This window comes from Perca fluviatilis, chromosome 8 (genome assembly GCF_010015445.1).
Source record: "Perca fluviatilis chromosome 8, GENO_Pfluv_1.0, whole genome shotgun sequence".
Lineage (NCBI taxonomy): Eukaryota > Metazoa > Chordata > Actinopteri > Perciformes > Percidae > Perca > Perca fluviatilis.
The window spans coordinates 16,411,944-16,439,630 of record NC_053119.1 but is presented as its reverse complement, the minus strand read 5'-3'; the positions used below and the strand labels follow the sequence as shown (position 1 = coordinate 16,439,630).

At 41.5% G+C, this 27,687-nt stretch overlaps 1 protein-coding gene across 1 annotated transcript in view; it reads right to left on the bottom strand.

Moving 5' to 3' along the window:
* fkbp16 (FKBP prolyl isomerase 16) overlaps positions 1-27,280 on the bottom strand; it is a 37,666-nt gene extending 10,386 nt beyond the window's left edge. The window contains exons 1-3 of the mRNA XM_039807712.1: positions 26,592-27,280; positions 25,930-26,099; positions 25,017-25,105 (exon numbers count right to left, since the gene is read on the bottom strand). Of these exons, the coding sequence (XP_039663646.1) occupies positions 25,017-25,105; positions 25,930-26,099; positions 26,592-27,063 (731 nt within the window). The 5' untranslated portion in view covers positions 27,064-27,280. The remainder of the gene's footprint in view (positions 1-25,016; positions 25,106-25,929; positions 26,100-26,591) is intronic.
* Between the last annotated feature and the right edge of the window lie 407 nt (positions 27,281-27,687).

The window sequence follows — 27,687 nt, the reverse complement described above, 5'->3', positions numbered from 1 at the left end:
TAAGATAGTAATGATGTTAAAGCAAGCTATGTACACCTAATATAATACATGTTGATGTCTATGAATCTGTCTTTAATAGGAGCATACTATACAAAGACAACAGTGGAGAGTTCCTGGATCGGTCTGTCCTCAAAGTGCCAGAGATCTACAAGGACTTCACCCTTTTCTGCACCATCAGCGTATAATCAAAGTGATAAAAGAGAGAACAAATTATTGTTTTCTCTGTTGACATGAATAGGTGCCTGTAATGTCTGTCCATATATTCAATCAATTCAATAAATGTTGATAAGTATCACTGCTATTTCTTAAATCATTGTAGTTTTTCAGAGCAATAAGATACAGATTATTAAAACCATGTTCACATTTGCAACAAATTAAAACCCTGATCAAGGCAAATTGTTTTTTCATGTTCCATAACATTTATAAAAAAAAAAACAGTACAATTAAATTTACCAGAGCTGACACTTGGTAAATAGCTTTAATTTACCTTGTCAAAACAATGAGTAATTCATAACAAATTGCACAATATTTGACACAAAACCTTAAAAGTGTATGGTTCATACTACGGTGAAGCAGTACAATGTGCCTATAGGATTTACTGTAGCAGGAACATTGATATTGGCAAACAGATGACCCAGGTTCAGGTGAGTTTGTGAGCAGGGTTATGAATAAAGATAAGATAGGCCTAGTGTTCACAAGAGGGATGATTCAGGTATGGCAACACAAATTAAGAATAATTCAATTAAATAGGAGGTATGTACAACTAGTAGAAGATAAATTAACTATACAAGAGCAATTAAGGTAAAGTTTTGAGGTGGCAATTTAAAGTATAGTCAATAGCATGGAGTCAAGTCAACAGTGTACACCAGAATAATATATACTGTGATTAAGTAATGATACTTACTGTTGTCTGTACTAATATAACACAAAAAAATAATACAGTGTTTGATGCAGTATGGAGAACAACCAAGTCCCATATGAACCCAAGAGACTTTAAGTGCAGCTGTTGATGATGTTCACTACAAACAAAACTTGCAGATGGTTGTAGTCTGTAGCCAGTCATACAGTAGGTAGATCAGGAGCAGATGGTTGTAGTCTGTAGCAAGCCGTACAGTAGGTAGATCTGGAGCAGATGGTTGTAGTCTGTAGCAAGCCGTACAGTAGGTAGATCTGGAGCAGATGGTTGTAGTCTGTAGCAAGCCGTACAGTAGGTAGATCTGGAGCAGATGGTTGTAGTCTGTAGCCAGCCATACAGCAGGTAGATCTGGAGTAGCAGGGTGAATTCTAGCTATCATGGGTTGGTGATATGACACACAGATCAACAGGGGTCAAACCCCTCAGCCCCACCTGGATGAAAAGAAAGTAAAACAAAATACTTGTTTTTTCAGTTCAGTTTGCTTTGTATCAATTAAACAAATAACTGCTATTTAAGGAGCAAATAAGAAACCATATCATTTCTAGATCTGTTTTTATTATAGTGATAAAATTGAACTTAACATTACGTTTTATACAGATTGCTATGAATCTATTTTCAAACTAATGTTATATGAAGGAATGAAGACTAAATTCTGATGAACAACAAACAACAGTGATGCAAAAACTGACACAAACAATCCAGTTTCTTGTGTTCTTTCAGTTATATTACAGTTTATGTTTTACTACTGGCTCTAACATGAAATTAGCCAAATCCCAGGAACATGGTTAACCAAACGAGGAAAAAATACAAAGTAGGGTCATCACATATACACACACTGTCCGTCATATGTCGTTCAATCTAGCTAGCTATACAATAAAGAACATATATTTGTTTCTGGACATCAAGCTAGGCTATATGCTGCGCCATATGCTAGCTAGCTAGCTAGGTGCTTAAGTTATGTTACTCACCCTCGTAGTTGTGGACATAACTTCATACGTCCCACTTCAAAGCTTTCTCCCGTTTCCTGACGGGTGCAGGTGAAAGGTCGTCGACCATTCTGTGCACATTGTTGACATATACTTATAATAAAGCTATAAACGGTGCGGGGATATATAAACTTGGTTACAGTCAGGTTACAGTGCAGCCGCCCTCAACAGACGTTCTAAAGTAAAGTGAACACACCCTCAACGGGGTTGGGATCATTTCATTGGTCAACACTACAGCTGGCATTCTATTGGTTGTTGACTTTTGATAGGGTTATAACACACAAAAAATCCAAGCGCGCAGGAGAAATCCGAGAGCAGAAACTTTGCAAGTGAGCAGAATCAGCCTGAGTGCGAGGAGAAGGTTCAAAGCTGAGAGCAGGAAATCTGTCCAAACAACAACATATCTGAGTCCAAGCAGAAAGTTTGAGTGCAAACAGAGCAAATCCAAGCGCGAGCACAAACTTTGAGCACAAGCAGAGAAAATCCAAGCGCGAGCACAAACTTTGAGCACAAGCAGAGCAAATCCAAGCGCGAGCAGTGACTATTTGAGTGTGAGAGCAAGGTTTTGAGGGAAATTATTACAAAATCTGAACGTAATATCAGTGAGAAATGCTCTCAAATTCAAAGAATGCGCTCTTGATTAAAGATAGGAATATAACTCCATACAAAACCAGTTGTTATAGACCATGACGCAAATTATTTGGAATTAAAATACAAGAATGTGTCAGAATTGTCGGTTAAATATGAAGCTACGGTCAGGAAGTGGTTATTTTAGCATAAAGACTGGAAACCGTTACCGTAGCCGGACTGTCCAAAGGTTGATTCTGCCAACCAGCACCTCTAAAGCTTGCTTATTAACACTTTAAATCTCGTTTGTTTAATCTGTACAAAAAGAGGTGTCTTCATATACATTTCCCTGTAACCTTCAACCATAACTTTCAACTACACAACATAAATTACACAAATGTCTAATCTACATTTATAAGGACACTCACTGCTTCTCAACCAGCAGTGTTTTTATTGTGTGACGTGGCTGAATTTCTCGTATTGTGACTCTAAACAGATCCCATTAAAGGGAAAGGTTTCCACTCTTCTTGTGTACGTATGACTGAGGTGATAAGGATGACAAGCTTTTCCCTCCTGTGTCATGGGAAGATATGCACTCATTCTAGATGAATTTGATACATGTGTTATGGCTCAGCAAACTTCCTCATTAAGGTGTATGATAGTGCCGCTGACTCACCCTGTTATCTGTCAAGCATGCCCCTCGCCGCTTTAAATGAAAGGAAAAACTCCCACAGAGTGAAAACAGTGGTCACTTTGACGTCATGCTCTCCGTTTGAAATGATGGAAAGGCCAGCGATGTACCTCAAACTGGTTTCCATGGCTACAACCTCAGAGTGCACTAATATACCGTGATAAATGTGGTGTGCAGCTTGTATGATAATACCAAATCCAAAAGGATTTATGAGGTTGTTTATTTATTTTTTTACGGCTGAAAAAAACTGGTCTGCTGCTGCTGACGTTTAGTGTTGTGTCTGTTTTGACTCTTGGATGGACACACAGCACCAATACACTCGTGCAAAGGAGCTTAGCTTTAATCCTGGCATTGGTGAGATGTCATAGCTGTTTTTCCTCACTTGCTGCCATTCTAGTTAATTTGCAGCAAAACAGCCTGCTAGTACAGCCGGAGATCTAGAAACTAACATTGTAAGGCCTTTCAGCTGCTGCCTCTGTATGTGCTTTCCTCTCCTTTTTGTTTTTATTTCCTCCTCCAGCAATGAGCCAATGAAACTGTGCTCCCAGGGATCAAGGGGAGCTACTGCCTACATCCTGGCTGCTGAGCTCCTCAAAAGTACCCATATAATCTCTAGCAGATTTCCTTAGCCTGTTAAAATGAATCCAATCTCAGCCCTGGACTACCTGCAGGGAGGCTGTTTATTAGCAGGGATGTGCAGCAGCCAGGCCATTTCAGAGAGACTCTGTACCAGCTTTAAGTAGGAAAAGTACAGCAGTTATCTGCAGTAGGAAGGGTGTAATGGGACCCCTTGAAACATGAAGGTATGCGTACACAAAAAATGTAAAAACATCACTAAAGGTACATTCAAACAGTTATGTTTACATTCACAGTTTCTAATTAAAATGCATTGTGTATATCCTTATAAATCGATGAGTGCATTTCCTTTCCAATAAAAGATTGGCAACTCTGATTTTTAGACCGTTTTAAAACCTACATTGTTTACAGGTATGTGTGCTAGGTAGCAGTCTTCTTTCCCGCTGTTTGCTGCTGCATTGCTAAGTTACTGCCCCTTAACTGTTAAGTGAAATAGTGTAATCAAGAGTGTGTATCACTAGTGGTTAAAAACTCCTAAGGGTACGTTTAACTCCAAGATTATCTTTTCAAATAAAAGTTGGTTTGTGAATTAATTTGCTTATATTTTCTTTGATTTCTCCTGTATTAACACTATCCAATGGTTGGTGGAACTCACAAAAAGTAAATAATTTGACTTAACTTGATTTGATAGACAAATTATTTGATCAAAACAGTCTTGATGTGTTGAAGGCACAACCACAATCAAAAGTTGTCTTGATATATTATAAACCTCTTTACCATTGATGCTGTGTTAGCATGGGCACTACTAACTAATCACACTTAACAACCACATGCTATGATGCAGTAAGCAATGCGAGAGAAGTAAACAAACTGATATACCAGAGACTTATCAAGTTGTTATGGCTTACGTGTTACATACATAGTACATATATAATACATGCATACATAGTGTCCTATTAACTGGCATTCAGACCAAAAGCGGGGTGAGTCAGTGAGTGAGTGAGTGAGTGAGTGAGTGAATAAGGGAAGTTCAAAGCTGTTAAACAGAATAACAGCTTTACTCTGACTCACAGATGAGCAGGACAAGTTTCCGATTCAACCTTATGCAATGATTTGAAATCTCTCACAGGTTTGGGCTCTGATGTGTGGCAGCATCTAGATGAATAGATGAATATTTCCTCCAAAAAAAACAACTTCAAAGCTTTTTGTCTGCATTAGAGTGGATGAGAGCAATCTTTCTTACACATAAATACATCACCAGAGGTCATTATCTAGAATATCAGCCTGGCTGTTATCTGTGGAAGATATCTTATCCCAGGATTGACTCTAAGTCCATAATCAATCAATAAGAACAAGTAGACGTCTCTGAGGTGTGCACGGTGCGGTCAAGTGGCAATTTCTCATGCAGCCCCGGGGAGTGGGGTTTAGTTTCAGTGGAGTCTCCGCGAGGTAAATGTGAAGCTGTAGTTAACGGCAGTGACAGCTCGGTTCTTTCTTTACACATATGTTATGTCTACTGATTACATAAACCAAATCTCTGGCAGTTTTGCATTTAACTTCTGAACTTCAAAGCTACGACAAATTCTGAGCGAGGAGCCAAAAATCTTTCTCTTTGAAAGATGAAAGTCTTCCTCTTCCATTACGGTTAAACTTCACATAAATGTCTGCCTACTTCAGTGGACATATTCTTTGCTTGCTGTTTAGACACGGAATTTAATTTGCACTCAGATCAAAGATGTATTTTTTTCACAAAAGTGTGATTTGGGCATACCACGTGGGTGTGGCATTCATCGTTATTCAACAACAGGGTTGCTGTTTGCCCCCCTCTGTGGTTACAGAGTTGTGAACATTAACGTTTGTGATTACAAGCTGCTCATTGCTTTATGTATGACATTCAGGTAGCGGAATAAATGTCATAAAGAGATATTAATCAGAAACTAATTTCCCTTCTAAGTCTGAGCTGTCACACATGCATGTGCCGAAACCAGACAGATAGAGAAAATGTCACCGTGTCTCAAATGTTGTTTTGCAAATTGAACACACAACAAACGGACAGCAGTGACTCATGATTTCATAAAGATGTAACTTTAAAGCAGCATGTGTACCTGTACAGTTAGACCTGGCCTCCATGTCTTTAATGTTGGACATATTTGAGAAGTAATTTAGAAGCATATACATTATGTGTACATGCTGACTTTTCTGAAGTTGTGCAGCGTGCGCGTAGATCAAACAAAAACATCATTATCATTCACTGTCACTCTCCTGTCATATTGCTGTCCACAAGAAATATGACTCCCTCGGTGAGAGTGTGTCTGTTATCTAACCAATAAAGATCCAGGTTCCTTTCAGCAGCAGCCAGCTCTACCTCCTTGTGCAGCCTGTGAATCAATAGCAGCACACTGAACTCCTCACTTATTAATCTGGTTGTCAAGGAGGAGCAGCCGGCGTCTGCTGGCTGAGTAAAGCAAATGTAGCGGGGCCATTAGCACGATCCTTTAGTCTCTCTCTAATGGCTGTGCAGAGCAATGAGACCTGAAGCATCAATCATGTCAAAGAGACACATTTCTTAGGAGGAAGGGCTTGACTTTACTTGACCAGAGCCAGTGGCAATGGCATAGGTCACTCCCATCACAGAGAACCTAGAAAGCAGCCCATTTACAAGGAATTTCAGGCTTATTATAATGACAAACTGATTTGTTTTCTTGCACAGATAATGCAGTGTTTTGCTATACATGAGCTCACTTGTATTGCCCTTCACCATCTGGAATGGGAATATGAAACATGACCGCAGTGCAACTAATCCTATCAGTGCTATCAAACAACTGAGAGTGTTTCATTTATAATGAGATCTACCTAGTTAATCCCTTCAGCTTAATCACTGCACATCTGATTTTGATTTTGCAGTGAGGATATCAGTGGGAGTCATTAACTTTGAGAGGAATATTTTGAAAGTCTATTGTGTGTGCGTGCGTGTGTGATAGACCGCTGCAGACGACTGATGACGGAGCACTGACGCCACAGCAAGATGACTCACACTCCACGTCCACACTGACAGTACCTCTTCATCCCATAATACACACACACACACACACACCAACACGTGCCACTTGTCACTCTGCTACAAATCTCCTTCCTCCGGGCTCGCAGCAGGCACCACTCGCCACCTCATATGCCTCCCCAGCAGCAGCACCGCACTGCTCTACAGACACATTTGCTTATTTCCTTAGATACAATGTTGTTGCTACTTCTGCCACACGACATGATAAATTTAGCATGTTAGCCTGTCAATACAGACTCTGAGTGTGTGTGTGTGTGTGTGTGCACACACAGTGTCTCACTGTCTTACCCCTCCACTATCCCATCTGCTTCAATTACAAATGAGCAAAATATATAAAGTGGGTTCATGAGTTTCCCCAGACAGTCTGTCTGTGCTCACATTACAGTTTGAAATGTGTATCTTAAAATTGTAAAATCATAATAAGAAGTGACTTCTCAAAGCCACAAATGACGAGTGGGACTGGGTGGTCCTCGAAGTCAAAGAATCCCAGAAACAGCTTCTGTTTTCGAGCAATGACAAGGGAGATTGAAAGCAGCTATGATCACAAAGCCATGGGTACATGATACAGGAGAGTCAAGGCCGGTCTCTTGAAACAAACTAGTTTGTACAATGTGTGGTAGGATAAAGTGTTTATAGCTGCCGTTATCGTAGAGAGGGGTGAGATGCAATGTGCCATTATCATAATGGCACACTTTTGGAGAATCTTTGCACTCTTTTATCACTTTTCATTGTACATGAAAAGTGATAAAAGTAGTTGTTATAAACAATAAACTAGACTAACATCTACAGACATGCTAGCGGCTGTACTTAGACACAATAGTACTTTGGGCTACATGCTAAAGTCAGAATGCTGACATGACACAATCACAACGCACTAACACTAACATGCTGTTGCTAAGCGGGTACAATGTTTACCAGGATCACCAAAAACATCATGTCAAAAACGGTATCAGGGGGTTTCGGACCCTTAACACAGTGAAGGTTTTCAAGTAATCAAAATGTTTATTTTCATGGAGTGCTTTCATATTTTAATTTAGATATATCTTCAAGTCAGACACAACCAGCTAATATAACACAGGACAGTGCATACTGGCTTGTATACAAGAGCACATTTTAAAACCAGTTCTGTGCAGCAATCTATTTCCTGTCATGCCACTAATCTCTCTCTCCCATCCCTCTCTGGCTATGTGTATTGTGCTGGTGGGGCTGAAGTGTCATCTCATATGTGTCCCTCTTTGCATGCCACGCTTTAGAAAACAGACTCTGTCGTAATATCGTGGTTATACAACAAAGCGCACCTGGTGGCACAGTGGAGAGGTGATGTGCCAGTGTTGTCAGTGTTCCAGTACACACAGCAAGTTTGTACACGAAGTCCTGAGAGTTACATATCAGAGGTGAGAGTAGGACAGCAGGTTGTTTCAAGAGCGAACTCTTGTCTACATTTTGGGTACCAACAACTATTTTAGCATGCAGCAGAGATGATGAGGATTAAGGAAGCCGGATAAGAAAAAGAAAAAAGTCAGGGCGGCCTCTAGCTCACCCAGTAAGAGTGTTCGCCCCATGTTGGCTGAGTCCAGCAGCGGCGTGGGTTCAAATCTGGCCTGCTGCCCTTTGCTGCGTGTCATTCCCCATCTCACTCCCCCTTTCATATCTATTCACTGTCACTCTATAATAAAGGTAAAAGACCCAAAAAATAATCTTAAAAAAAAAAAAAGTCATCATAGTAGGAATTAATATGCAGGCAAACAGAGAGCAACAATTTCAAATGAGGATATTACGTGGTTCAGGAGGTTTCCATTTACCAAAGCCGAGACACAAGATTGCTTATTGGTGCATTTTAACCAGTGGTGGAATATTTAGCCAATAATATAACAATATAATTATATCACTCTGACAAGTACTTTTGGTTTGACACTTGGAACATTTTGCTGATAGCATTATTGTACTTTTGATTGCAGGACTTTTAATAGTAATAGTATTTTAACATATTGGTATCGATACTTTTACGTTAAGGTACTCGCCACTAGTGGCGCTGTGGCAAGGACTGCAGTGCAATAGCAAATTTGATATTCCAAAGTTGATAGAAAATGGGGAAAAAAATAAATGAATGATGAGTTTATCAATTATGATACACTACTACTACACTTCTACATCTACCTAAAATTCAATAAAAGAACATTACAGTTGGGAAGATTTACTATCCCACTAAATACCCCCTTGACCACGGAAAGCAGAAGTAGATATCACAACTGAGGCTGTGTCGATGAGTGAGATAAGCCTGCTAGCAGTAGGGGAAAAAGGTAAACATCCAGGGAGATTAGATAAGGGACATGCACAGTTCAAACACTGGTTTGAGGGCAAAATACTGCTGTGGCACCAAAACAATCCACAATCTAGTTTTCAGAGGTAAAAAAAAAAAGTGTCTATTCTAATCAGATTTAATTCATATGATTTCTTTTTAGCTTTCAATGAAGCTTCAAACTAAGGTGGCAGTGGCAAACAGGAGAGTGCATGCAGATTGAGAGCCAAGCCTGATCTTATCTGGAGTGTGCTACAGCTGTCGGTGCTTGCTGGCCTGCTCCTGGAGCGTGAGGTCTGGGTGTGGTTTCTTGTCAGCCTGCTATGTCTGTGCCGGGAAAGAGACACACAGAGCCCAAAACTACAGTCTGAACTAACTTGTTACTTGGTCTGATGAATCACTTCAAATTGCCCCTGGGGGGGAAACACATAGTGTTTTGAATTAAATTGATGACAAACAGTAAAACAAAGAAACTTCTTCATACTGGTGTCAGTTACTCTAAATAGTCATTTTGTACCAATGTGGAGAAGACCGGTTTAGGTTCATCATTGTGTTTTCCACAGTTCTCAAAGGTCACATTATTCATTTGACCCAGGTGGTTTGGCAGAGTGAGTCACACTACCTCCAGCACAGAGAGGAACACCACCTCACAGATTGTTGTGTGTGGACAACATGCATCTGGAGACAGGGGAGGAGTGTGCATAAATGTGACAGACAGCCGTACAACTCTGTGGCGGGCGAGTCACTGTACCTGTGTACTGGCAAGTACTCCATGTAATGAAAAGCAGAACTGCCAGTTCATTAGCTTCATTAGGTGATAGGAAGAGAGAATGGTTTGTAAAAAGAGGAAGAACACACACACTAATCAGAAATGGACCTAATGCTCAACCTTCTGTCAAACAAAAACAATTATTTCTCACATCTTTCAAAGGCAGCTACACCTACAAGCATCCTCAATCATCATTAGACTTGATTCCACTGATTACATTTCTGGCTTGACACTTTCTCATTGCGCCAGTTTGCTGTGTGAATGTCTCAGTCTGCGTGCCTTTCTGCTCTGAGAAATGTTACTGTAACCTTTTTCAGCAAACCCCTCTGGATATGGGCGTGCCTCAGAGGCCACAGGGAGAGGCTTCCCCGCTTGCCACATCTTCAAGTGTCAACAAAGATTCCCCTTGAGCACACCAAGAATACGTTTCACTGGTCAATGTATGTTTCCTATTAGTTCTGGATAAATATTTGATATTGTGTGTCAAACATATAACGCATGCACACCGACTCTAATCAAATGTTTTATTAAACAGTTAGTTTTGATAAAGGCTGGATGTTCCGCAGGTCTAATTAATTGTGACATGATCCACATAATTTTGAACTGACAATATTTCAGTGGATGAAAACACTGTCTGACATAATCGTTACATAAAAAACAAGTTAGTGTGCCAGCATTCTGATTTTAAATAGCCAATACAATTGCTGACTTTTTTTTTTTACCTCGTCTGCTTCCTGAAACAAAATGTCAGTCAAGTTTTTTAGCCATGCTAGCGGCACGGCTCTGTCGGTCAGTCGGTTCATCTCTTTGATCCAGTCTAATTCGAACAACCATATGAGAAATGTGTCATTGACTTTTGTGAAGACATTCCGGTTCCCAGAGGATGAATCCTACTGGCTTTCGTGATCCTCTGACTTTTCCTCTAGCACCACAATGAGGTTGACAGTTGTGGTTTTGAGTAAAATATCTATATCTATGACTACTAGATAACTTTGGGTATCATACCTGCAAAACTAATGGCATTCACATCAGCCTCACTTTGTGTTTAGCACAAGCAGCAACATCCGGTGCTGAAAAATTAAGCCAATGTGGAAGTGCCAAAAACTGCAGTTCCTCTAATGGCCACTTGAGCCTGGCTCCAAAAGTGAGTCAATTTCCATAGACCCCCATGTTAAAGCCTTAGTGTGTAACTTTTGATATCAATAAACGTCCGTTACATTCAAGCCATTGCCAAATGCGTTGCTACAAAGCTAACTAAGACTATCAGCTCTACAAAACTCTCTCTGTATTTCTCAGTATGGTTATGTTCAGAAGATTGTGTCATCTGGTGACTTTCCCGCACAGAAGCTCGAGTGAAGATAATTACCTCTTCTAAAGAGTCCATCATGTTTTTTTTAATCCTCCTTGGCTGCTAGCAACTGCACGGAGGAGGGGTGGGGGTGCGTGCGCAATCACGTAAGGCAGTGTTTCTCAACGGGCGGACACACGGGGGTTCAGAAGATGATGGGGGTGTGGAAGCAATATTTTTGGAAAGGGGCGTTGAGGTGCCCTTGGGGGGCGTTTGTTTAAAAGCTGGTTTAAACCAAAGATTCACAATAACAATACATGTTTACACTTAAACTATTAAAAAAATCCGTGGTCTGCAACATTAAAAGCTGCCAGTTTACAGCACTGCAACTGGACGAGACGGGTATCCTAACTCTTCTGTGCTTCTGTCAGCTTTATTTGGCGCAGCTCTGTGCTGCCTTCATGGAAACGGGACGTAAGAGCATCATCTTAAATGAGCTCTGTAGCTACTACGTGAAGCTGTGTTCAGATAATAAATTTAAAAAAAGCAATCGCCGACATCCTGTTGTATTCTTTAACCCCAATGTAGCACAAGTAGACTTTATATTTCACAGTAACAGTTTTCGGATGGTTTATAGAACACAACATTTTCTAGTGTACCTGAATGCAGCTTCATTTCACGGAGAAACAGAGAAAGAAAAGAGACATGCAAGAGATATCGACTGTGCGTTGTTGTTTGGCAAACAGTCAGCTGTTCCCCAAACTCCCGGCCAGTTCAGAGCTTGTGTTTGGGGTTTTAAAACTTTCTTAATGAAGCGATAGAGGCAGTGATGTCACTGTTTACTGTACGGGATTCTCACACCTCCACAAAAACAGCGCAATGTTGGGGTGCGGTTTCTCCAAAATTTTTCGTTTTTTGCTTTATTTACTCGCAAGACAGGCGATAGCAAACCTAGACTCTTCTAACCTAGATCCTGCTTTTACCCCTTGATAAGTGCCAGCTTGTTTTCCGTTGGAACAATTCAATTTTAGATTTGAATGAAAAATAGATTTGAATGTTAAATTGCTAGCTGTTTCTGATTGGCTACTGTTAGTGTTTGTAATAATAATAAGCATAATAATACATTTTATTTAAAGCCATTTCATGACACCCAAGGTCCCTTCACAAACAAAAAAGGACATTCAAATATATATAATAATATATATTAATATAGTCATCTTCTAAAGGTGCTGAGGTTCACACCATGCAGCAGGCCTTTTGATAAGACCTAATTATAGTTTGAATGTTACATATCTAGTCGTTCTGATTGGCTGCTATTATTTAATTTGAATGTCAAATGGTTGCATTCTTTTTAAAAACCTGTAAATATATATATACATTATATTCACATGGCTTTTTTGATACCTGGGGAACTGGGAATGTGTTGTTTGTCATTCAATGATTTGATTTTTTGATTATTTTTGATAACAATAGTAACAATAATTGGCCTATATTAGGGTGTAATCATTAATATTCGGGGCAATTAGCCTACATAATATTTGATGGGGGGGCGTTAGGGACCTGGATAATGGATAGGGGGGCGCTGGCACAAAAAAGGTTGAGAACCACTGACGTAAGGCATGTATCATGTGGACGCGCCGACAGTTTTCTTGTCATTATTTGGAATTCCTCATGGGGGCGACAGAAACTATTCACTATAGCTTTAAACGTACAACATGTAATTTTGTGCCACTAGGGGTCTCTCAATCGAAACAATGGATGTAAACCATTGATGTATGTTTGTGTATGTGTAGACCTGGATGCAACGTTAATGGCAGAGCCCAGTTTATTGCTATGAGAGTTGCTCAGTGGCGCATCTGCCAAAAAAAGTTATTCCGGGTTTACTTTCTTGTCAACTGAATATGCGCAGTAGTGTTTGACCCATTGGCCGTGAGTTCCCACTCGGCTACATTGTGGTGATGTCACAAGTTTTTAAAATCGCTTTTCTCGGCATGGATTCAAAATTCAAGTCATAACTGACCTTGTTTGCAGTTGGAGGTGTCCTGGCAGAAGTTATACAGACATCTCTTTTACAATGGTTGTCTTTGGGGCCTTTCTGGGTCTGTGTCGTTGCAATACAGCCAGTGGCCACTGGATAAAATCAGCAGAAAGGCTGAGTGCTAATTGTGGGAGTAGATGCTAGATCAGATCCGCGAGACATGTCGACATCAAAGAACGTGCCTCGTGGCTCGCCTTATTCTGCCCTTTGATTGGCTTACCCTTCTTACCCTAATCCTAACCAATCACCACTCCTCATGCCTAAACCTAACTACGTCGATCATTCTCACAGTCAGCAAGCAAGAAAGCTAACATTAGCGAGGAGCTAAAACCCCAACATCACAATATTTTTCAGGTCTGTGTCCCCTCTCGTATGTTTTTAGCACCGGGGGAAAGGGTTTGTTGTAACATTACTTCCCAGCGCTGGGAGACTACTTCCCCGGTGGGGATGGGGGTGGAGTGCGGTATCTCCGGGGCAGACGTCTGGATGGCTTCTGTTGCGGCTTGATTTCGTGCCAGCACCTGGGATATGATATGGTCTGTTCCACGATGGGTCATTAAACTTTCTGTTATTGTCGTTAGTGTTGATAGCACCCCCCGGCACTGGAGTGTGTGCTGGCTGGGTTCGTGTTGCTGTAGTGGCTGGCTGCTAGCTGGCTGGGGGCTAACTGTGGATGTGTGCCCGGGGCTGTGGTCTGCTTTCATCCCTACTGAAGTCTCTTAGTGGCGGGGAGTGATGCAGAAATAGCGTTGAGTGCCAGCTGGCTAAATTAGCATTAGATTAGTCGTCTACCTATATAGCTAACGTTACGTGGTGAACTTAATAGTGGGGTAGCACAGTGCTGTTAACCATGGTCAAAACAATCATACTGAAAAAAACTTTATGAGGGTACTGAACATTGACATAACCTCATAACGTTACAGTACTGTTTAGTCACCATTACCAAGCATTAGCTTGAGCCACTTGTCAAAGTAGTACATTGTAGTAAGTTGGATCGATATTGAAATATCATATCAATAAATTAGGTCTCTACTGTAGCCTATTACTGAATTGCAGAGGGGCATGTAATTAATTTAAAAATGATGCTGTGTGGCAGAAAAAATGCTGTATTACTGCTACTGAGTACAATTCTTTGACATTGTATGATTTACAGTTACTCTCTGACCATCTGGTGTTTCCCGTGTTTTGAAGGAAGTTAGAGTAACTAGGGTCAAAGGTTATATGACGGAATTGACAGGCGACCACGCGACACATTCTGTGGCATTGATTTAAATGACTGATTTCTCTGGGTTTGAACATTGTTGGAAACATTTGGGATGATGTACACAGCTCAACAAAATATATAACATAGCTTTAAAGCAGAAATAAACATGCTTCCGGGGGGAGATGGTTTTATGGTCACTTAAGGGTGTGCCGCTTTGAGTGACAGGTGGGTGCTGTCACAGGAGACTGTAGTCTTCATTCAAACACATCACAAAACCCAATACACACCTTGATGTATTTACACCTACACTATTCTAAACATCAGACACTGTCCATAATTTACTTGCTACACTATGACAGCTTGGCAGTCGGACAAAACAAAAAAACACAAGATCCCATTAAACTGCTCAGCCTACGAACAGATGATGAATATTACGCAATAACCATCAATCATCGAGCCAAGCGTTAAAGTACTTTCCCATGAATTAAAGCCTCACTTAACTTGTTCCAACCTGCCACTGTAGTGCCAGATCAGTAAGCCTGGTGTAATTAAGGCTCCAGCAGCCATCAGGCCCACCTTGCCTGGGGTCAAAGAGAGGGAGATTCATCTTTCTCCTCCCACAGTAGTTTTTCTCCTCTCAGAAACTGACAATGATAGCAATCTGGTGTGTCTCCACAGTGTCTCTACTGTTGCATTAAAGGGTATTTGTTTAGTATGGGATTATCTACTATACTATTGTATGTTGTGGTTCACTCTATCTGCACGTGAACTGTTGGTTCACAGACGCTGACAAAGTCATTTATTATCTGTATTATTATGTGGGATACACCAGGGTTCAATTCTGGGTCCTGTACAGTTCTGTCAGTGCTACTACAAGGAAAAAAATTTTATACAAAATTTGTTTTCCTTAATTCACAGGTGACAATATATGTCCCACTAAAATCCAGCAACTAAACTGAGCTGACCACACTGATAACATGTGTGATGATGTCTGAATGACAACTTTCTTCGACTTTTCTGGATATTTGCGCATCACTTTTACAATGACGTTGTACCTGACGACCTGGATTACATGCTAAATCAGTCAGATAAATAGATTCAGCTGTTAAATAGTGTTTTCCAACATAGAATTACAACCAAATTGAGGCACTTCCTTCGAACATCTGACCTGGAATAAAGTTGTTCAAGCACTAACATCACCAAAGCCTAACAACTGCAAAACTTATATTCTTTACATATCCTGGACAGGTGTTTCCTGTATCCAGTTCCAGTGCAGAATCCTGCGGTTGAGAAAAATTCAAAATACTTGTAAAGTTCTGCATCATTTGAACCAAATGGTTAAGCCCCATATCTCCCATAAATGTAATTTCCCCTGTTCAATTTCAGCTGGCCAACGCATGTCGTATGTCTCCCCATGTGTCCTGTCCATCTCTTCACTGTCCAATATCAAATAAAGGCAAAAATGCCAAAACAAACAACAAATGTCAATTATCTGACAGTCAAGTCTCATATTGTACTAAAATAGTTCACTGAAACGTGTTTCTGAAAACATTTTAAGCGAGAAATAGGCCGTGCAGTTGCTGAATCTGTCTTCATTTCAGCTAAACAAAGGCCAGTTTAAAAGATTTTCATCAGATTTTGAGAGACTGTAGTCTCCTCATTCCGCTTGTCATTTCCGGGTGAGTCCCGACTTCCCTGCCGCCGACCGAACATGTCAGGTCGGCCAAAATGAACACCGACAGCCCCCCAGACGGACGACGGCACGGGACACACCGAACAGATTTGAGTCACTGACCTCGCCAGACTGTCCCACGGCCGATAATCGGCCTGATGTGTCCCGGCCTTTAGAAGAAGTACTAAAGTATTCAACATTTTTTGTTCTCAAGTATTGCAAGTACAGTACAGGCCAAAAGTTTGGACATACCTTCTCATTCAATGTGTTTCCTTTATTTTCATGACTATTTACATTGTAGATTCTCACTGAAGGCATCAAAACTATGAATGAACACGTGGAATTATGTACTTAACAAAAAAGTGTGAAATAACTGAAAACATGTCTTATATTCTAGTTTCTTCAAAGTAGCAACCCTTTGCTCTGATTACTGCTTTGCACACTCTTGGCATTCTCTTGATGAGCTTCAAGAGGTAGTCACCTGAAATGGTTTTCTAACAGTCTTGAAGGAGTTCCCAGAGATGCTTAGCACTTGTTGGCCCTTTTGCCTTCACTCTGCGGTCCAGCTCACCCCAAACCATCTCGATTGGGTTCAGGTCCGGTGACTGTGGAGGCCAGGCGCAGCACTCCATCACTCTCCATCTTGGTCAAATAGCCCTTACACAGCCTGGAGGTGTGTTTGGGGTCATTGTCCTGTTGAAAAATAAATGATGGTCCAACTAAACGCAAACTGGATGGGATGGCATGTCGCTGCAGGATGCTGTGGTAGCCATGCTGGTTCAGTATGCCTTCAATTTTGAATAAATCCCCAACAGTGTCACCAGCAAAGCACCCCCACACCATCACACCTCCTCCTCCATGCTTCACGGTGGGAACCAGGCATGTAGAATCCATCCGTTCACCTTTTCTGCGTCACACAAAGACACAGCGGTTGGAACCAAAGATCTCAAATTTGGACTCATCAGACCAAAGCACAGATTTCCACTGGTCTAATGTCCATTCCTTGTGTTTCTTGGCCCAAACAAATCTCTTCTGCTTGTTGCCTCTCCTTAGCAGTGGTTTCCTAGCAGCAACTTGACCATGAAGGCCTGATTCGCGCAGTGTCCTCTTAACAGTTGTTCTAGAGATGTGTCTGCTGCTAGAACTCTGTGTGGCATTCATCTGGTCTCTAATCTGAGCTGCTGTTAACTTGCGATTTCTGAGGCTGGTGACTCGGATGAACTTATCCTCAGCAGCAGAGGTGACTCTTGGTCTTCCTTTCCTGGGGCGGTCCTCATGTGAGCCAGTTTCGTTGTAGCGCTTAATGGTTTTTGCGACTGCACTTGGGGACACATATTCAAAGTTTTCGCAATTTTCCGGACTGACTGACCTTCATTTGTTAAAGTAATGATGGCCACTCGTTTCTCTTTACTTAGCTGATTGGTTCTTGCCATAATATGAATTCTAACAGTTGTCCAATAGGGCTGTCGGCTGTGTATCAACCTGACTTCTGCACAACACAACTGATGGTCCCAACCCCATTAATAAGGGAAAGAATTCCACTAATTAACCCTGGCAAGGCACACCTGTGAAGTGAAAACCATTTCAGGTGACTACCTCATGAAGCTCATTGAGGGAACACCAAGGGCCCTATTTTAACGATCTGAAACGCAAGTATGAAACGCAAAACGCAAGTAGCTTTGTGGGCGGATCTCGGCCGCTGTTGCTATTTTACCGGCGGGATAAAGGACTCTTGCGCCTGACGCAAATCTAAAATGGGTTGGTCTGAAGTAGCTAGGTGTGGTTTAGGCGTAACGTGCAATAAACCAATCAGCGTCATCTCACATTCCCTTTAAGAGCAAGGCGTTTGTTCCATGGCGGATTGCTATTATGATGGCGGAGTTGCCTGGCGCACGCCAGCGGAGACTACCCGATCCGAGATGCGGCAAAGTAATAAATGCCCGTCTTGGCCGGTGGCGATGTTGCTCGCGACCCGCTCGGGCATCTCCTCAAGTCTGGAGAGGATTGCTGCAGCCATGGAGCGTGGGCCTCCAAACGCACCACCTGCACCTGTTGTGCCCTTCCTCTTCCCCCACTCCATTTCCGTCCACCCGCTCCATCAGGAGCGCGTGGCGCGTATTACTCCCGGACCAGATCCCGCCGTAGTTCAACATCATGTCTCCTTAAGTCCTCTAATATTTCCTGATTTATGTCATCAACACATCCATGATCCATGGAAATGTTGTGTAAAACACAACAAGCCACAAAGAATGCTGCGACTTTTTGAGGACTGTACTGTAAAGTGCCTCCTGACCTATCCAAACACCTGAAGCGCATTTTCAGTAATATTTTCCTTTGTAATTATGTATGGTTTGCAAAAATGGGAACTGCTGTGTCCATTTAGATGAGAGAAGTGTATGCGCGTTGTGCACACGCTACATTATGGCCAAGCATGCGCCCCTAAAATAGCATCTGAATAAGGCGCTACTGACTTTAGACTAGCACCACTGACTTTAGACTAGCACCACTGACTTTAGACTAGCACCACTGACTTTAGACTAGCACCACTGACTTTAGACTAGGGCCACTGACTTTAGACTAGCGCCACTGACTTTAGACCAGGTTTTTCCTGGTCAGTGGCGGAATTGTTTTCTGAAACTGCAGAATGGCACAAAGTAACGTTTGCGCCGGAACACGCCTCCTCTTTTCGCTGAACCGCCCCGGGGCGCAAATACATTCCCTAATTTACCGACGTGCGTCTGTGGAGGGAAAAGTCCGCTGTGCGTCGGGTGCAAAATAGGAATGATACATGCGTCGGTGTACAAAGGCAATTGCGCTGAATGCAAGATAGGGCCCCAAGGGTTTGCAGCGCTATCAAAAAAGCAAAGGGTGGCTACTTTGAGGAATCTAAAATATAAGTAATATAATTATTTCACACTTTTTTGTTAAGTACATAATTCCATATGTGTTCATTCATTGTTTTGATGCCTTCAGTGAGAATCTACAATGTAAATAGTCATGAAAATAAAGAAAACGCATTGAATGAGGTGTGTACTGTAGTTTATTTTAAAATTTACTACTCAAGTACTGAAAGTAAAAGTAAAAGTATTGTGTTATTTAGTTATTAAAGAAAGCAGTCAAAAGTTTGAATACCATATTGTTTATATTATGTCAAATGTTTAGTCTAAGGCTGTAGCCAAAGGAATTAACAAATATTAAATATAGTATATTAAAAATAACAAATATTAACAAATACTGAAATAAAATGTACAATTATCACACTGTGCAAGTAAAATGAACATCCTCTCCAGCACAGTAACGATTAAAGCCCCAAAAAACACACTAGCTAGTAACATGTGTGATGTACAGTGGAAAGTTTTGCTAGCAAGCTAGCAAAATAAACTAGCAGCTTCACATCACAGGGTCAAACGGTTAACATTCAGTACTCACTGCAGACTGAAACAACTCCGGAATAGCTTCATCTGCTGCTGCAACAATAGCTAAATAGAAAGAGTACAAACTTACATCATCTCGGACTTCTGAACGAGCAACCGTAATGAACGTTAACGAAATTGAATGAGTTACGTAATTAGCGTACGTAACTAACGTACACACACTGTAACCTACACAGTCTGCGTAGCGTGAGGAATTCACAACAGTAACGAGTAACTATGCAGCACATAAAAAAATCTATCGGAGTAAAAGTATTTCATTCATCGAAAATATGTACTCAAGTAAAAGTGGAAGTAGGAGAAAAAAATAATACTCCAGTAGAGTACAGATACAGCCTTTTAGTACTTAAGTAGAGTAGTGAAGTAGTTCTACTTCGTTACTATACAGCTCTGCAATTTACTAATAAGTAATTTGTGGATGATTTACGCTGAATCTAGCCTTGGCTTTCCTTTCCAAAGAAATTAACAAAAACACATTTCATACTGTTGATGACTATCTTTGTGTCCCGAGTGTATAAGATGCTTCTGTGTGTATAAAGTACTTTTGTACAGGCTGTTTTGTTGATAAATCTCTATATGAATAAACTTGAACTTCAGTACTAATCATAGACATCACACAAACCCCTGGTGACACGTTAAAGCAACAGTAGAAAGATTAACTGGCTGACATTGTACATCTGGACTTGGATTATTCATTTAACCATGTCACATCCCAGTGGTCTAATTAACTCCACTTCAACATGTGCCACTGAGGTAGTTTTCATTCGTACCAAGAGTAAGGGTACACCAACACCTTCGCTGTCAGCTCCGGGATTTAAGCTTCTGTTTGTTGACAGCCGGCCAATGTAACCTCACAGCGCACCATTTCACACTGAAGAAGTCTTTAAATGTGTTGTGTTTCGAATACAGCTAGAAACAAATTCATGTACTGTTTATAATGGGGCTCATTTAACTGTTTCTTGTTAAGTTTAGTTTAATTTAGAAAATAAATTGGCTGCCAGTGACACTTAATGTTGTTGACTTTGGGAGGGCTGATTAGGCAATCCCCCAGGGGGGTTAATGAGTGTTAAAGTTGGCCCTGTCAAGAGATAAACAGATGTTAGCTTCCACTTCTCTCTGATAAGGACTTGCTGACTGAGGGAAGGCAGTCTGTGTCTTGGACTAAGTAGTATGTCTCAGTGGGGAATAGCTTTGACGCAGAGGCGGCTGCTGGTCTTTCAAAGAGGGGCTCATTTTCGGCCTACATCATAAAAATTGTCCATTTATTAGGGCCTGAGCGCCGACAGCGGCGAAGGCCCTATTGAAACTGAAGGAATTCTTTTCTGCAAATGAATCGCCTTTTTGAGGGGCTTAACATACTCAAAAACTCACCAAAATGGCCGTCGCATTAAGCCTGGTGAAGATTTACGTTTTTTTTTGGTTTTTTTGGGGGGGCGGGGCATTTCACAGCCTTTATTTTTGACAAGACAGCTGAAGACATGAAAGGGGAGAGAGAGGGGGGAATGACATGCAGCAAAGGCCCGGGACACATTAACCCGATTATCGGCCGTGGGACAGTCTGGCGAGGTCAGTGACTCAAATCTGTTCAGTGTGTCCCGTGCCGTCGTCCGTCTCGGCGTTCATTTTGGCCGACCTGACATGTTCGGTCGGCGGCAGGGAAATCGGGACTCACCTGCAAATGACGAGCGCAATGAGGTGACTACAGTCTCTCAAAATCTGATGAAAATCTTTTAAACTGACCTTTGTTGAGCTGTAATGATGAGATATCGGATTCTGAACGGCCGCCATGACAGTCTGGCTCTCAATATCCGGAGAAAACAAACCCATGTGACGCATTCGTCCAATCTGCTGCTGGTTTTCATTTTTTGGGCAACATTACAGATTAGCGCCGCCTGCTGTTATAGAGATGTATTACGTCTCGTCTCCTCTCGTCTTTTTGGTCTGTTCTGTGGCAGTTTTTTGGACCTCGGGGACGCCACTGATCATATCGACGGGGTTTTCTGTCAACGGTCGGCCGTCGGCTATATGTGTCCCGGCCTAAAGGGCCGCAGGTCAGAGTCAAACCCGGGCCCGCTGCGTCGAGGAGTAAACCTCTTTATATGGGCATCCGCTCTACCAACTGAGCTATCCGGGTGCCCAGATTTATGTATTTTAAGGGTTTTGGGAATAGGCGCACAAAAATGGTTCGCTAGAACCCCCTACAAACATAAAAAAATGTAGCCCCTGCAGTACGTTTCATGTAGACTGACGAAATCTGGTACACATATGTAGCATGTCAAGAAGTACCAAAAAGCTCATTGGACCCATACCCTTAACGCAACAGGAAGTCTGCCATTTTGAATTGAAAGTTTGAAATTAGTGTGATTTTGGCAATTTCCCACGTCGTACTTTAATTCATCCGATCGACTTCAAATTTGGTCTGTACCATCTTAAGATGTTAAAGATGAAAAGTTATTAAAAGAAAAACTTTTCATCATAGGGCATGGCCGTGGCGGGGCAGCCATTTTATGCGTTTCGCCAATGAAACAGGAAGTGGGTGTAACTCAAGTGTACATTGTCCAATCAGCTCAAACAGCTTCGGCGACTTTTTATAGTACAAAATCGCTGTCAATCAAAAGGAGATGCAGTCTTTCGCGACCTTAGTGAGCATCTGTGGGTGGGACATAATTACACCATTTATCCAATGACCGTCTAGTTTCGAAGCATTGAAAGAAAACTGTTCAAAGCAGCCCCATTGAAGTCAATGGACGCTGGGATTCAACAGGGAAATGCACTGTGACGCTACAGGAATGTAAGTGAAGGAAATCGAGTCAGTCGACCTGTTATATGTAGCCGATTCTGAACGAACTCGTCTTCGAGATGAACGTGTTCTAACGCATTTTTAGTAAATAAAATGTTAACACAATAGTACATATTTGACCATTACTTTTTTGACATTTTAGGGGAAGCTGAGCTTTCCTTGCAGTCTTAAAGAAATCGCTTCTGCTTTGACATATAATCAATCAGTAAAGGCTCCAGACTTTTCCGGGGATTTCATTATCCTCATATTCACCTTTTTAAGGAATAGCGACTCTGATCACATCAGACTCTGCAGCTAGCCCATCACTCACATATCGAGCTATACAGACCACTCCACTGTGCTGTGCTGAATCACACTGTCTGACCAGCTTCGCACACTGTTCTGATAAATAACGGTGAAGTGCTCTTAGCAGCACTGTTTGCAACAGACTGACAGAGTTCAATCAATGCATCTGCCAGAAAACAGAAAAGGCTAATGAGATTTACCCTTATTGTCTCTCTACCATTTTATAGCACAGACACACTGTGGCTGTCAAATGTATTCTGAAACATGTCTGTCGCTGCTTTTGATTCTTATGTGTGTCAGCTTATTTGCTCAAATTTTTTTTTAAACTTTTGCAATAGACCTCAACAGGCAGGTCTGGCAACATGCCATGAATGATAGGGTAGGAGCTCTGTGTCTTGCTTGAAGGAAAAGTTAGACTTTTTGTGAAAAATGCTTATTTGCGTTCTTTCTAAGAGTTAGATAAAAAGAACAATAGGCTACCACTCTCATGTCTGTGTGGCATATGACGCTAAAGCCAGTATTAAATCTGTACTAAAACAATTCACTGTTTTACGTGGAGTCTCCTCTCTCTTGGAGTCTCTGGCAGCTGCTCATAGCCTAGAAATAATCTGACACATAACGTATTGTAAACCAGCAACAAGATACATGTTAATTAATAGTCTTTATGCTGAGCTAAGCTAGTTAGCTGCTGGCGGTAGATTCATATTTAATTTACAGACATGAGTGTGGTATTGATTTTCACATCAAACTCTCTACAAGAAAGAAAATATTTGTATTTCCCAAAAAGTTTGGATTACCTTTTTTTTACTTGGAGTTGAGTTTGTTACATGCCGTTTTATAACATGTTCCTGATTTTCCCACTTGTCACACCAAATTTAACAAATGCATTTAACTTCAGTGACTAGAGAAAAGCACTTTGAGAGCAACCAGCAACCTCAGTAACTGAATCATGTTTAAAGAGCTGGCATGATGCTCTGATTGTCTACCTTATAGTACAGCTAAATTTCACTCCACAGCACACAACCCCATCAGCTGCATCAAAACAATCATTAACTAACCTCCCGCTGCCTCCTTCTTTTTCTCTGCCTCCTTCTCCAAACACGACAGAGGGCAAGAAACTAGACAACACCTCAGAGACACCAGGCTCTCGCCTCACACACCCCATGTCCCATCATCCCCTTCACAGACCTCCATAATACAAACAGGACCTCACATACAGCACACAGAGGAGGCTGAAACAGTATAGTATACACACACACACACACACACACACACACACACACACACACACACACACACACACACACACACACACACACACACACACACACACACACACACACACACACACACACACACACACACAGAGAAAAAACAACATGCTTTCACAACACAGCATTCAGCACATTGAAAATGTTTTACTTTTAGCCTGTAAAAATGATTGAAAATATGAATCTAGCTCTGTATCCTGCACCTTTTAAAGCTTTTAGTGCCACATGATAATTCTGGGTGCATGTTTGTTTTTATGCATTACTCCTCTGTGCAGCTACTCTGGTAATGGTAGAATGTCCTAAACGTAACTGAATGGTCGGTTAGTTATGACTGCACAGTACATGTCATCCAAAATGCAAGTAAATTCTTTTATTCTTTTTTTATATTAACACCATTTTGTCCTGTCCACTCATAGAGCACACATAGCTCTAGGTTAAAACTATCTAATAATGTTTAATTTACTCTAATAGGTGTTGCCTTACATTAACATGCGCATAGAGTTGATATGATCACTTTAATGGCCACAATTTTGCTGTTTATGAAAGACCTTAATATACAGTACATTACGGTCTGCTTAAAAGCCTTACAACAGCGAGAATTACAGAAAGTAATTTGCTACAACATAATCAACCAGTGAACAAGCTAAACACATTGCTTTCACATTTTTCCTCTAATCACACCTTAAAAGACAAATATTTTCATTGATATGTTTAGTATACACCATCACATAAAATCACTGTAGTACATTAATGTCTTGTTCTCACATGTTCAGGTTATCTAAAGTAAACATTAAACTATAAACAATGGATTTTCATCAGCGACACACAATCTCCTCTGCGTTTATACTGGCTCTCTAATGGTGTAAAGGTCGTAAACCTGAGCCATTGGCCGTAATATAAGTGGTGTCCTCTCATAGGTTGTGAGGTTACAAGCACACCATTGATAGGCTGCCTCTGAAGGGTGTTAGGAGGAAGCCATCTGCTCCTGTTTATGGTTCATTAACCCCGCTACCCCTGGATAACCAGGCTGCCCCCACAGCAACAAGTAGTACAAGAGGCCTACTTAGATAGAAAAGATTATAACTGGCTAAGTCTTGTTTCTGCTTCAACATGCTCCTTGATTCAATAGTTTATCATTGAACAACAATAACTGGAAAATCCTTACCTTCCCAGAAGTCCATAGGCATACAGTGAATCTGCCAGCAGTAATGTGATCTCGCCCTTCTGCATGGACATGACACACTCCTCCAGTGCCTACAGGTGTCAAAACACAATGTGTCATTCAGATGACTGACTGAGCTTTTTTACATAATTACACTATATGTATTTAAGCATAACTTTATGTTATGCATTTCAATGTCCTTAATTGACTAAAAGATCTGATTATGAATTCCAAGTTTCAAGCATATTGACAAGGGTCTTGGCAAGAGAAGGGCATAACTTGAAGGGGGCGTAACTTGAAGCAGGGAGCGTAACTTGAAGTTGTCCAAATCAGAGTCCAAATTGCACGAGATGTCAAAATGAGATGCCGGCAAAGCTGGACCAGGCAAGATACAAGACTGTGTCCAGACCACTGGTGCAGACCTCTGAACAGAAACATCTTCATGATACCCTGGATTAGCTTCTTAGTCTCTTTGCTAAATGCCGTCCCCCCTCTCTCTCCCCTTTACTGTCTTCAAGCTATCCTGTCAATTAAAGGCCATTAAAAAGCCCAAAAAATAATAAAAAATGTTTTAAGTGATCCTTAGACTTTTCCGATAGCGCCACCCACATTCCCATTAGCCTCAGCTGCACTTTCTGTTTTGTACTAATTTGAATATGTTAGCATGCTAACACCCATAACTTAGATGGTGAACATGGAAAACATTATACCTGCTTAAGATCAGTATGTTAGCATTGTCATTGTAATGTTAGCATGCTGACGTCAGCATTTGGCTCAGGCACCATTGTACTTAAGTTCAGCCTCACACAGCTGCTAGCATGTCTGTATTTGTTTACAGTCTCTATTGGTCATAATTAACGCGTGATGTAATATGAGCGCTCTATAGAGGAGAAAGCTACGGGTAAAAAGCTTTTACTTGGGTCACATCTCCCTCTCCGATTACAAAGACAAGCCTGGCGTCCTTCTCCACCACAGTGCGGTCCTCCAGGACACATTGCATCTTCACAGTAACCTCCTCGCCCCAGGCGGGGCTCAGGGCGCGCGGGGATCTGGAATCCACCACCTTCTTCCTCAACAGCCGGTCCTCTGCGTGAGGAGAGAAGAGAAGGTCATGCAGGAGGAAGCCGGCTTAATCTGCTGGTAGTTGGTAAACACCTGCTCAGAAACACCCACAAACATGCCGAGCTGGAGCTGTGACATTTCTGTCAATTTTGTTCTTTTGTGGTTTCAATACAAAATGAAATATAAGTTAAAGCTATAAGAACTGTATTCAAAATACTAAAAAAAGCACCAGGCTGGGATTGCCTCCACACAGCTCTAACAGACCATTCCCCAATATTGAAATACCTACGTACGTTTTTTTACGACCACATGCACTACCGGACCGGCTTTCAAAACAGAGAAGCTTGGATGACAACACACCCAGAGGTAGTGGGACTTCATTCTCTGCTCAGGACGCCATTAGTCCACTATATCTTTACATTGCAAATATGTGTTAGCTACTATAGGCTATTAATGTTCTGAATGTCAAGTACAGCCCCTTTAAATAAATGAAAAGCACTAGTTAAGTATCCTCACCTGTAATGTCCTGCCAATCATCTGCCGCGAACAGCTCCTCAAAGCTGGAGGAAGTCCACTCCACCATCGCATATTCTGGAAAGAGACTCTCTGCTGAGCTGTCTCTCTCTAACACATCTTCCTCCATTGATGGGTCTTGGAATCGCACCATCTTCCAGCTGTTTGTTTTCTTCAGTTTCCTCCGCTCCTTGCATTCTGTGTCTCCACTTTGCTCAAGATAAGAGGTTTTTTTTATCTCAGTGCTTATATTCTCTCCGGCGCAGCTCTCGGTTTCAGTCTGCTCTTTTACACTCGGCTCCTCGGCTTCCTCTGCAGGCCCACAGGGCAGCTCAGTGTGACTGTCCCCGTCAGCAAGCTCAGAAATGGCCTCTCTTACCTCAGGCTCTGTACGCTCCACTGCAGGGTCTTTATGCTCTTCACAACATGGCTCTGTCTCCATTATATTGCAGGCAGAGATGGACACCACCTGCATTAGCCTCCAAAAGCGATGATCCTCCTCGTCAAAGCCAATGTTCCACTTAGGTGCAGGTTAGTAGTTCTGTTGTTAACCAACTTCTGCTACTTACACTCTGTTAAAACAAAGAAAATGTCTCCATGATGCAATATTTATAAAAATCCATGTTGTGTTTCATTAAATCCAACTCAGAATGCATCCCTAAATCTTGGCTTCATCTACAGTTCCACACTCAAAAGCAGTTGCGTACTTTCCTCAGTTCGGTTGCACTTTGACCTCCTCTTACTCCTGCTTGTGTCCTTCTTAGTCTACATAGTCCAGTCATATGACAGCAACAAAAAATGATCAACGTAAAGAAACTGTGCGGCGCAACAAAGCACTCCCAGCCAGCAGGCTTGTGCAGTGGTAATCTGCAGGATTAGAAGAGAAAAACCTAATCTGCCAGAACGTCTGTAAGCTTCTTAATGACTTCACCGTCGTGCCCCACAACGCAATGTCCATAAATGCAATCTACCAATAAGCTCTCAGGAGATACAAGCTCTAACTTAATTTGCTTTGAGTTAGTTTTGGGAGATTTTTATTTTCACTTTTTAAAAAACACCACTAGCACTAGCAACCTGTAGGCTGTAAAATTGCCACTAG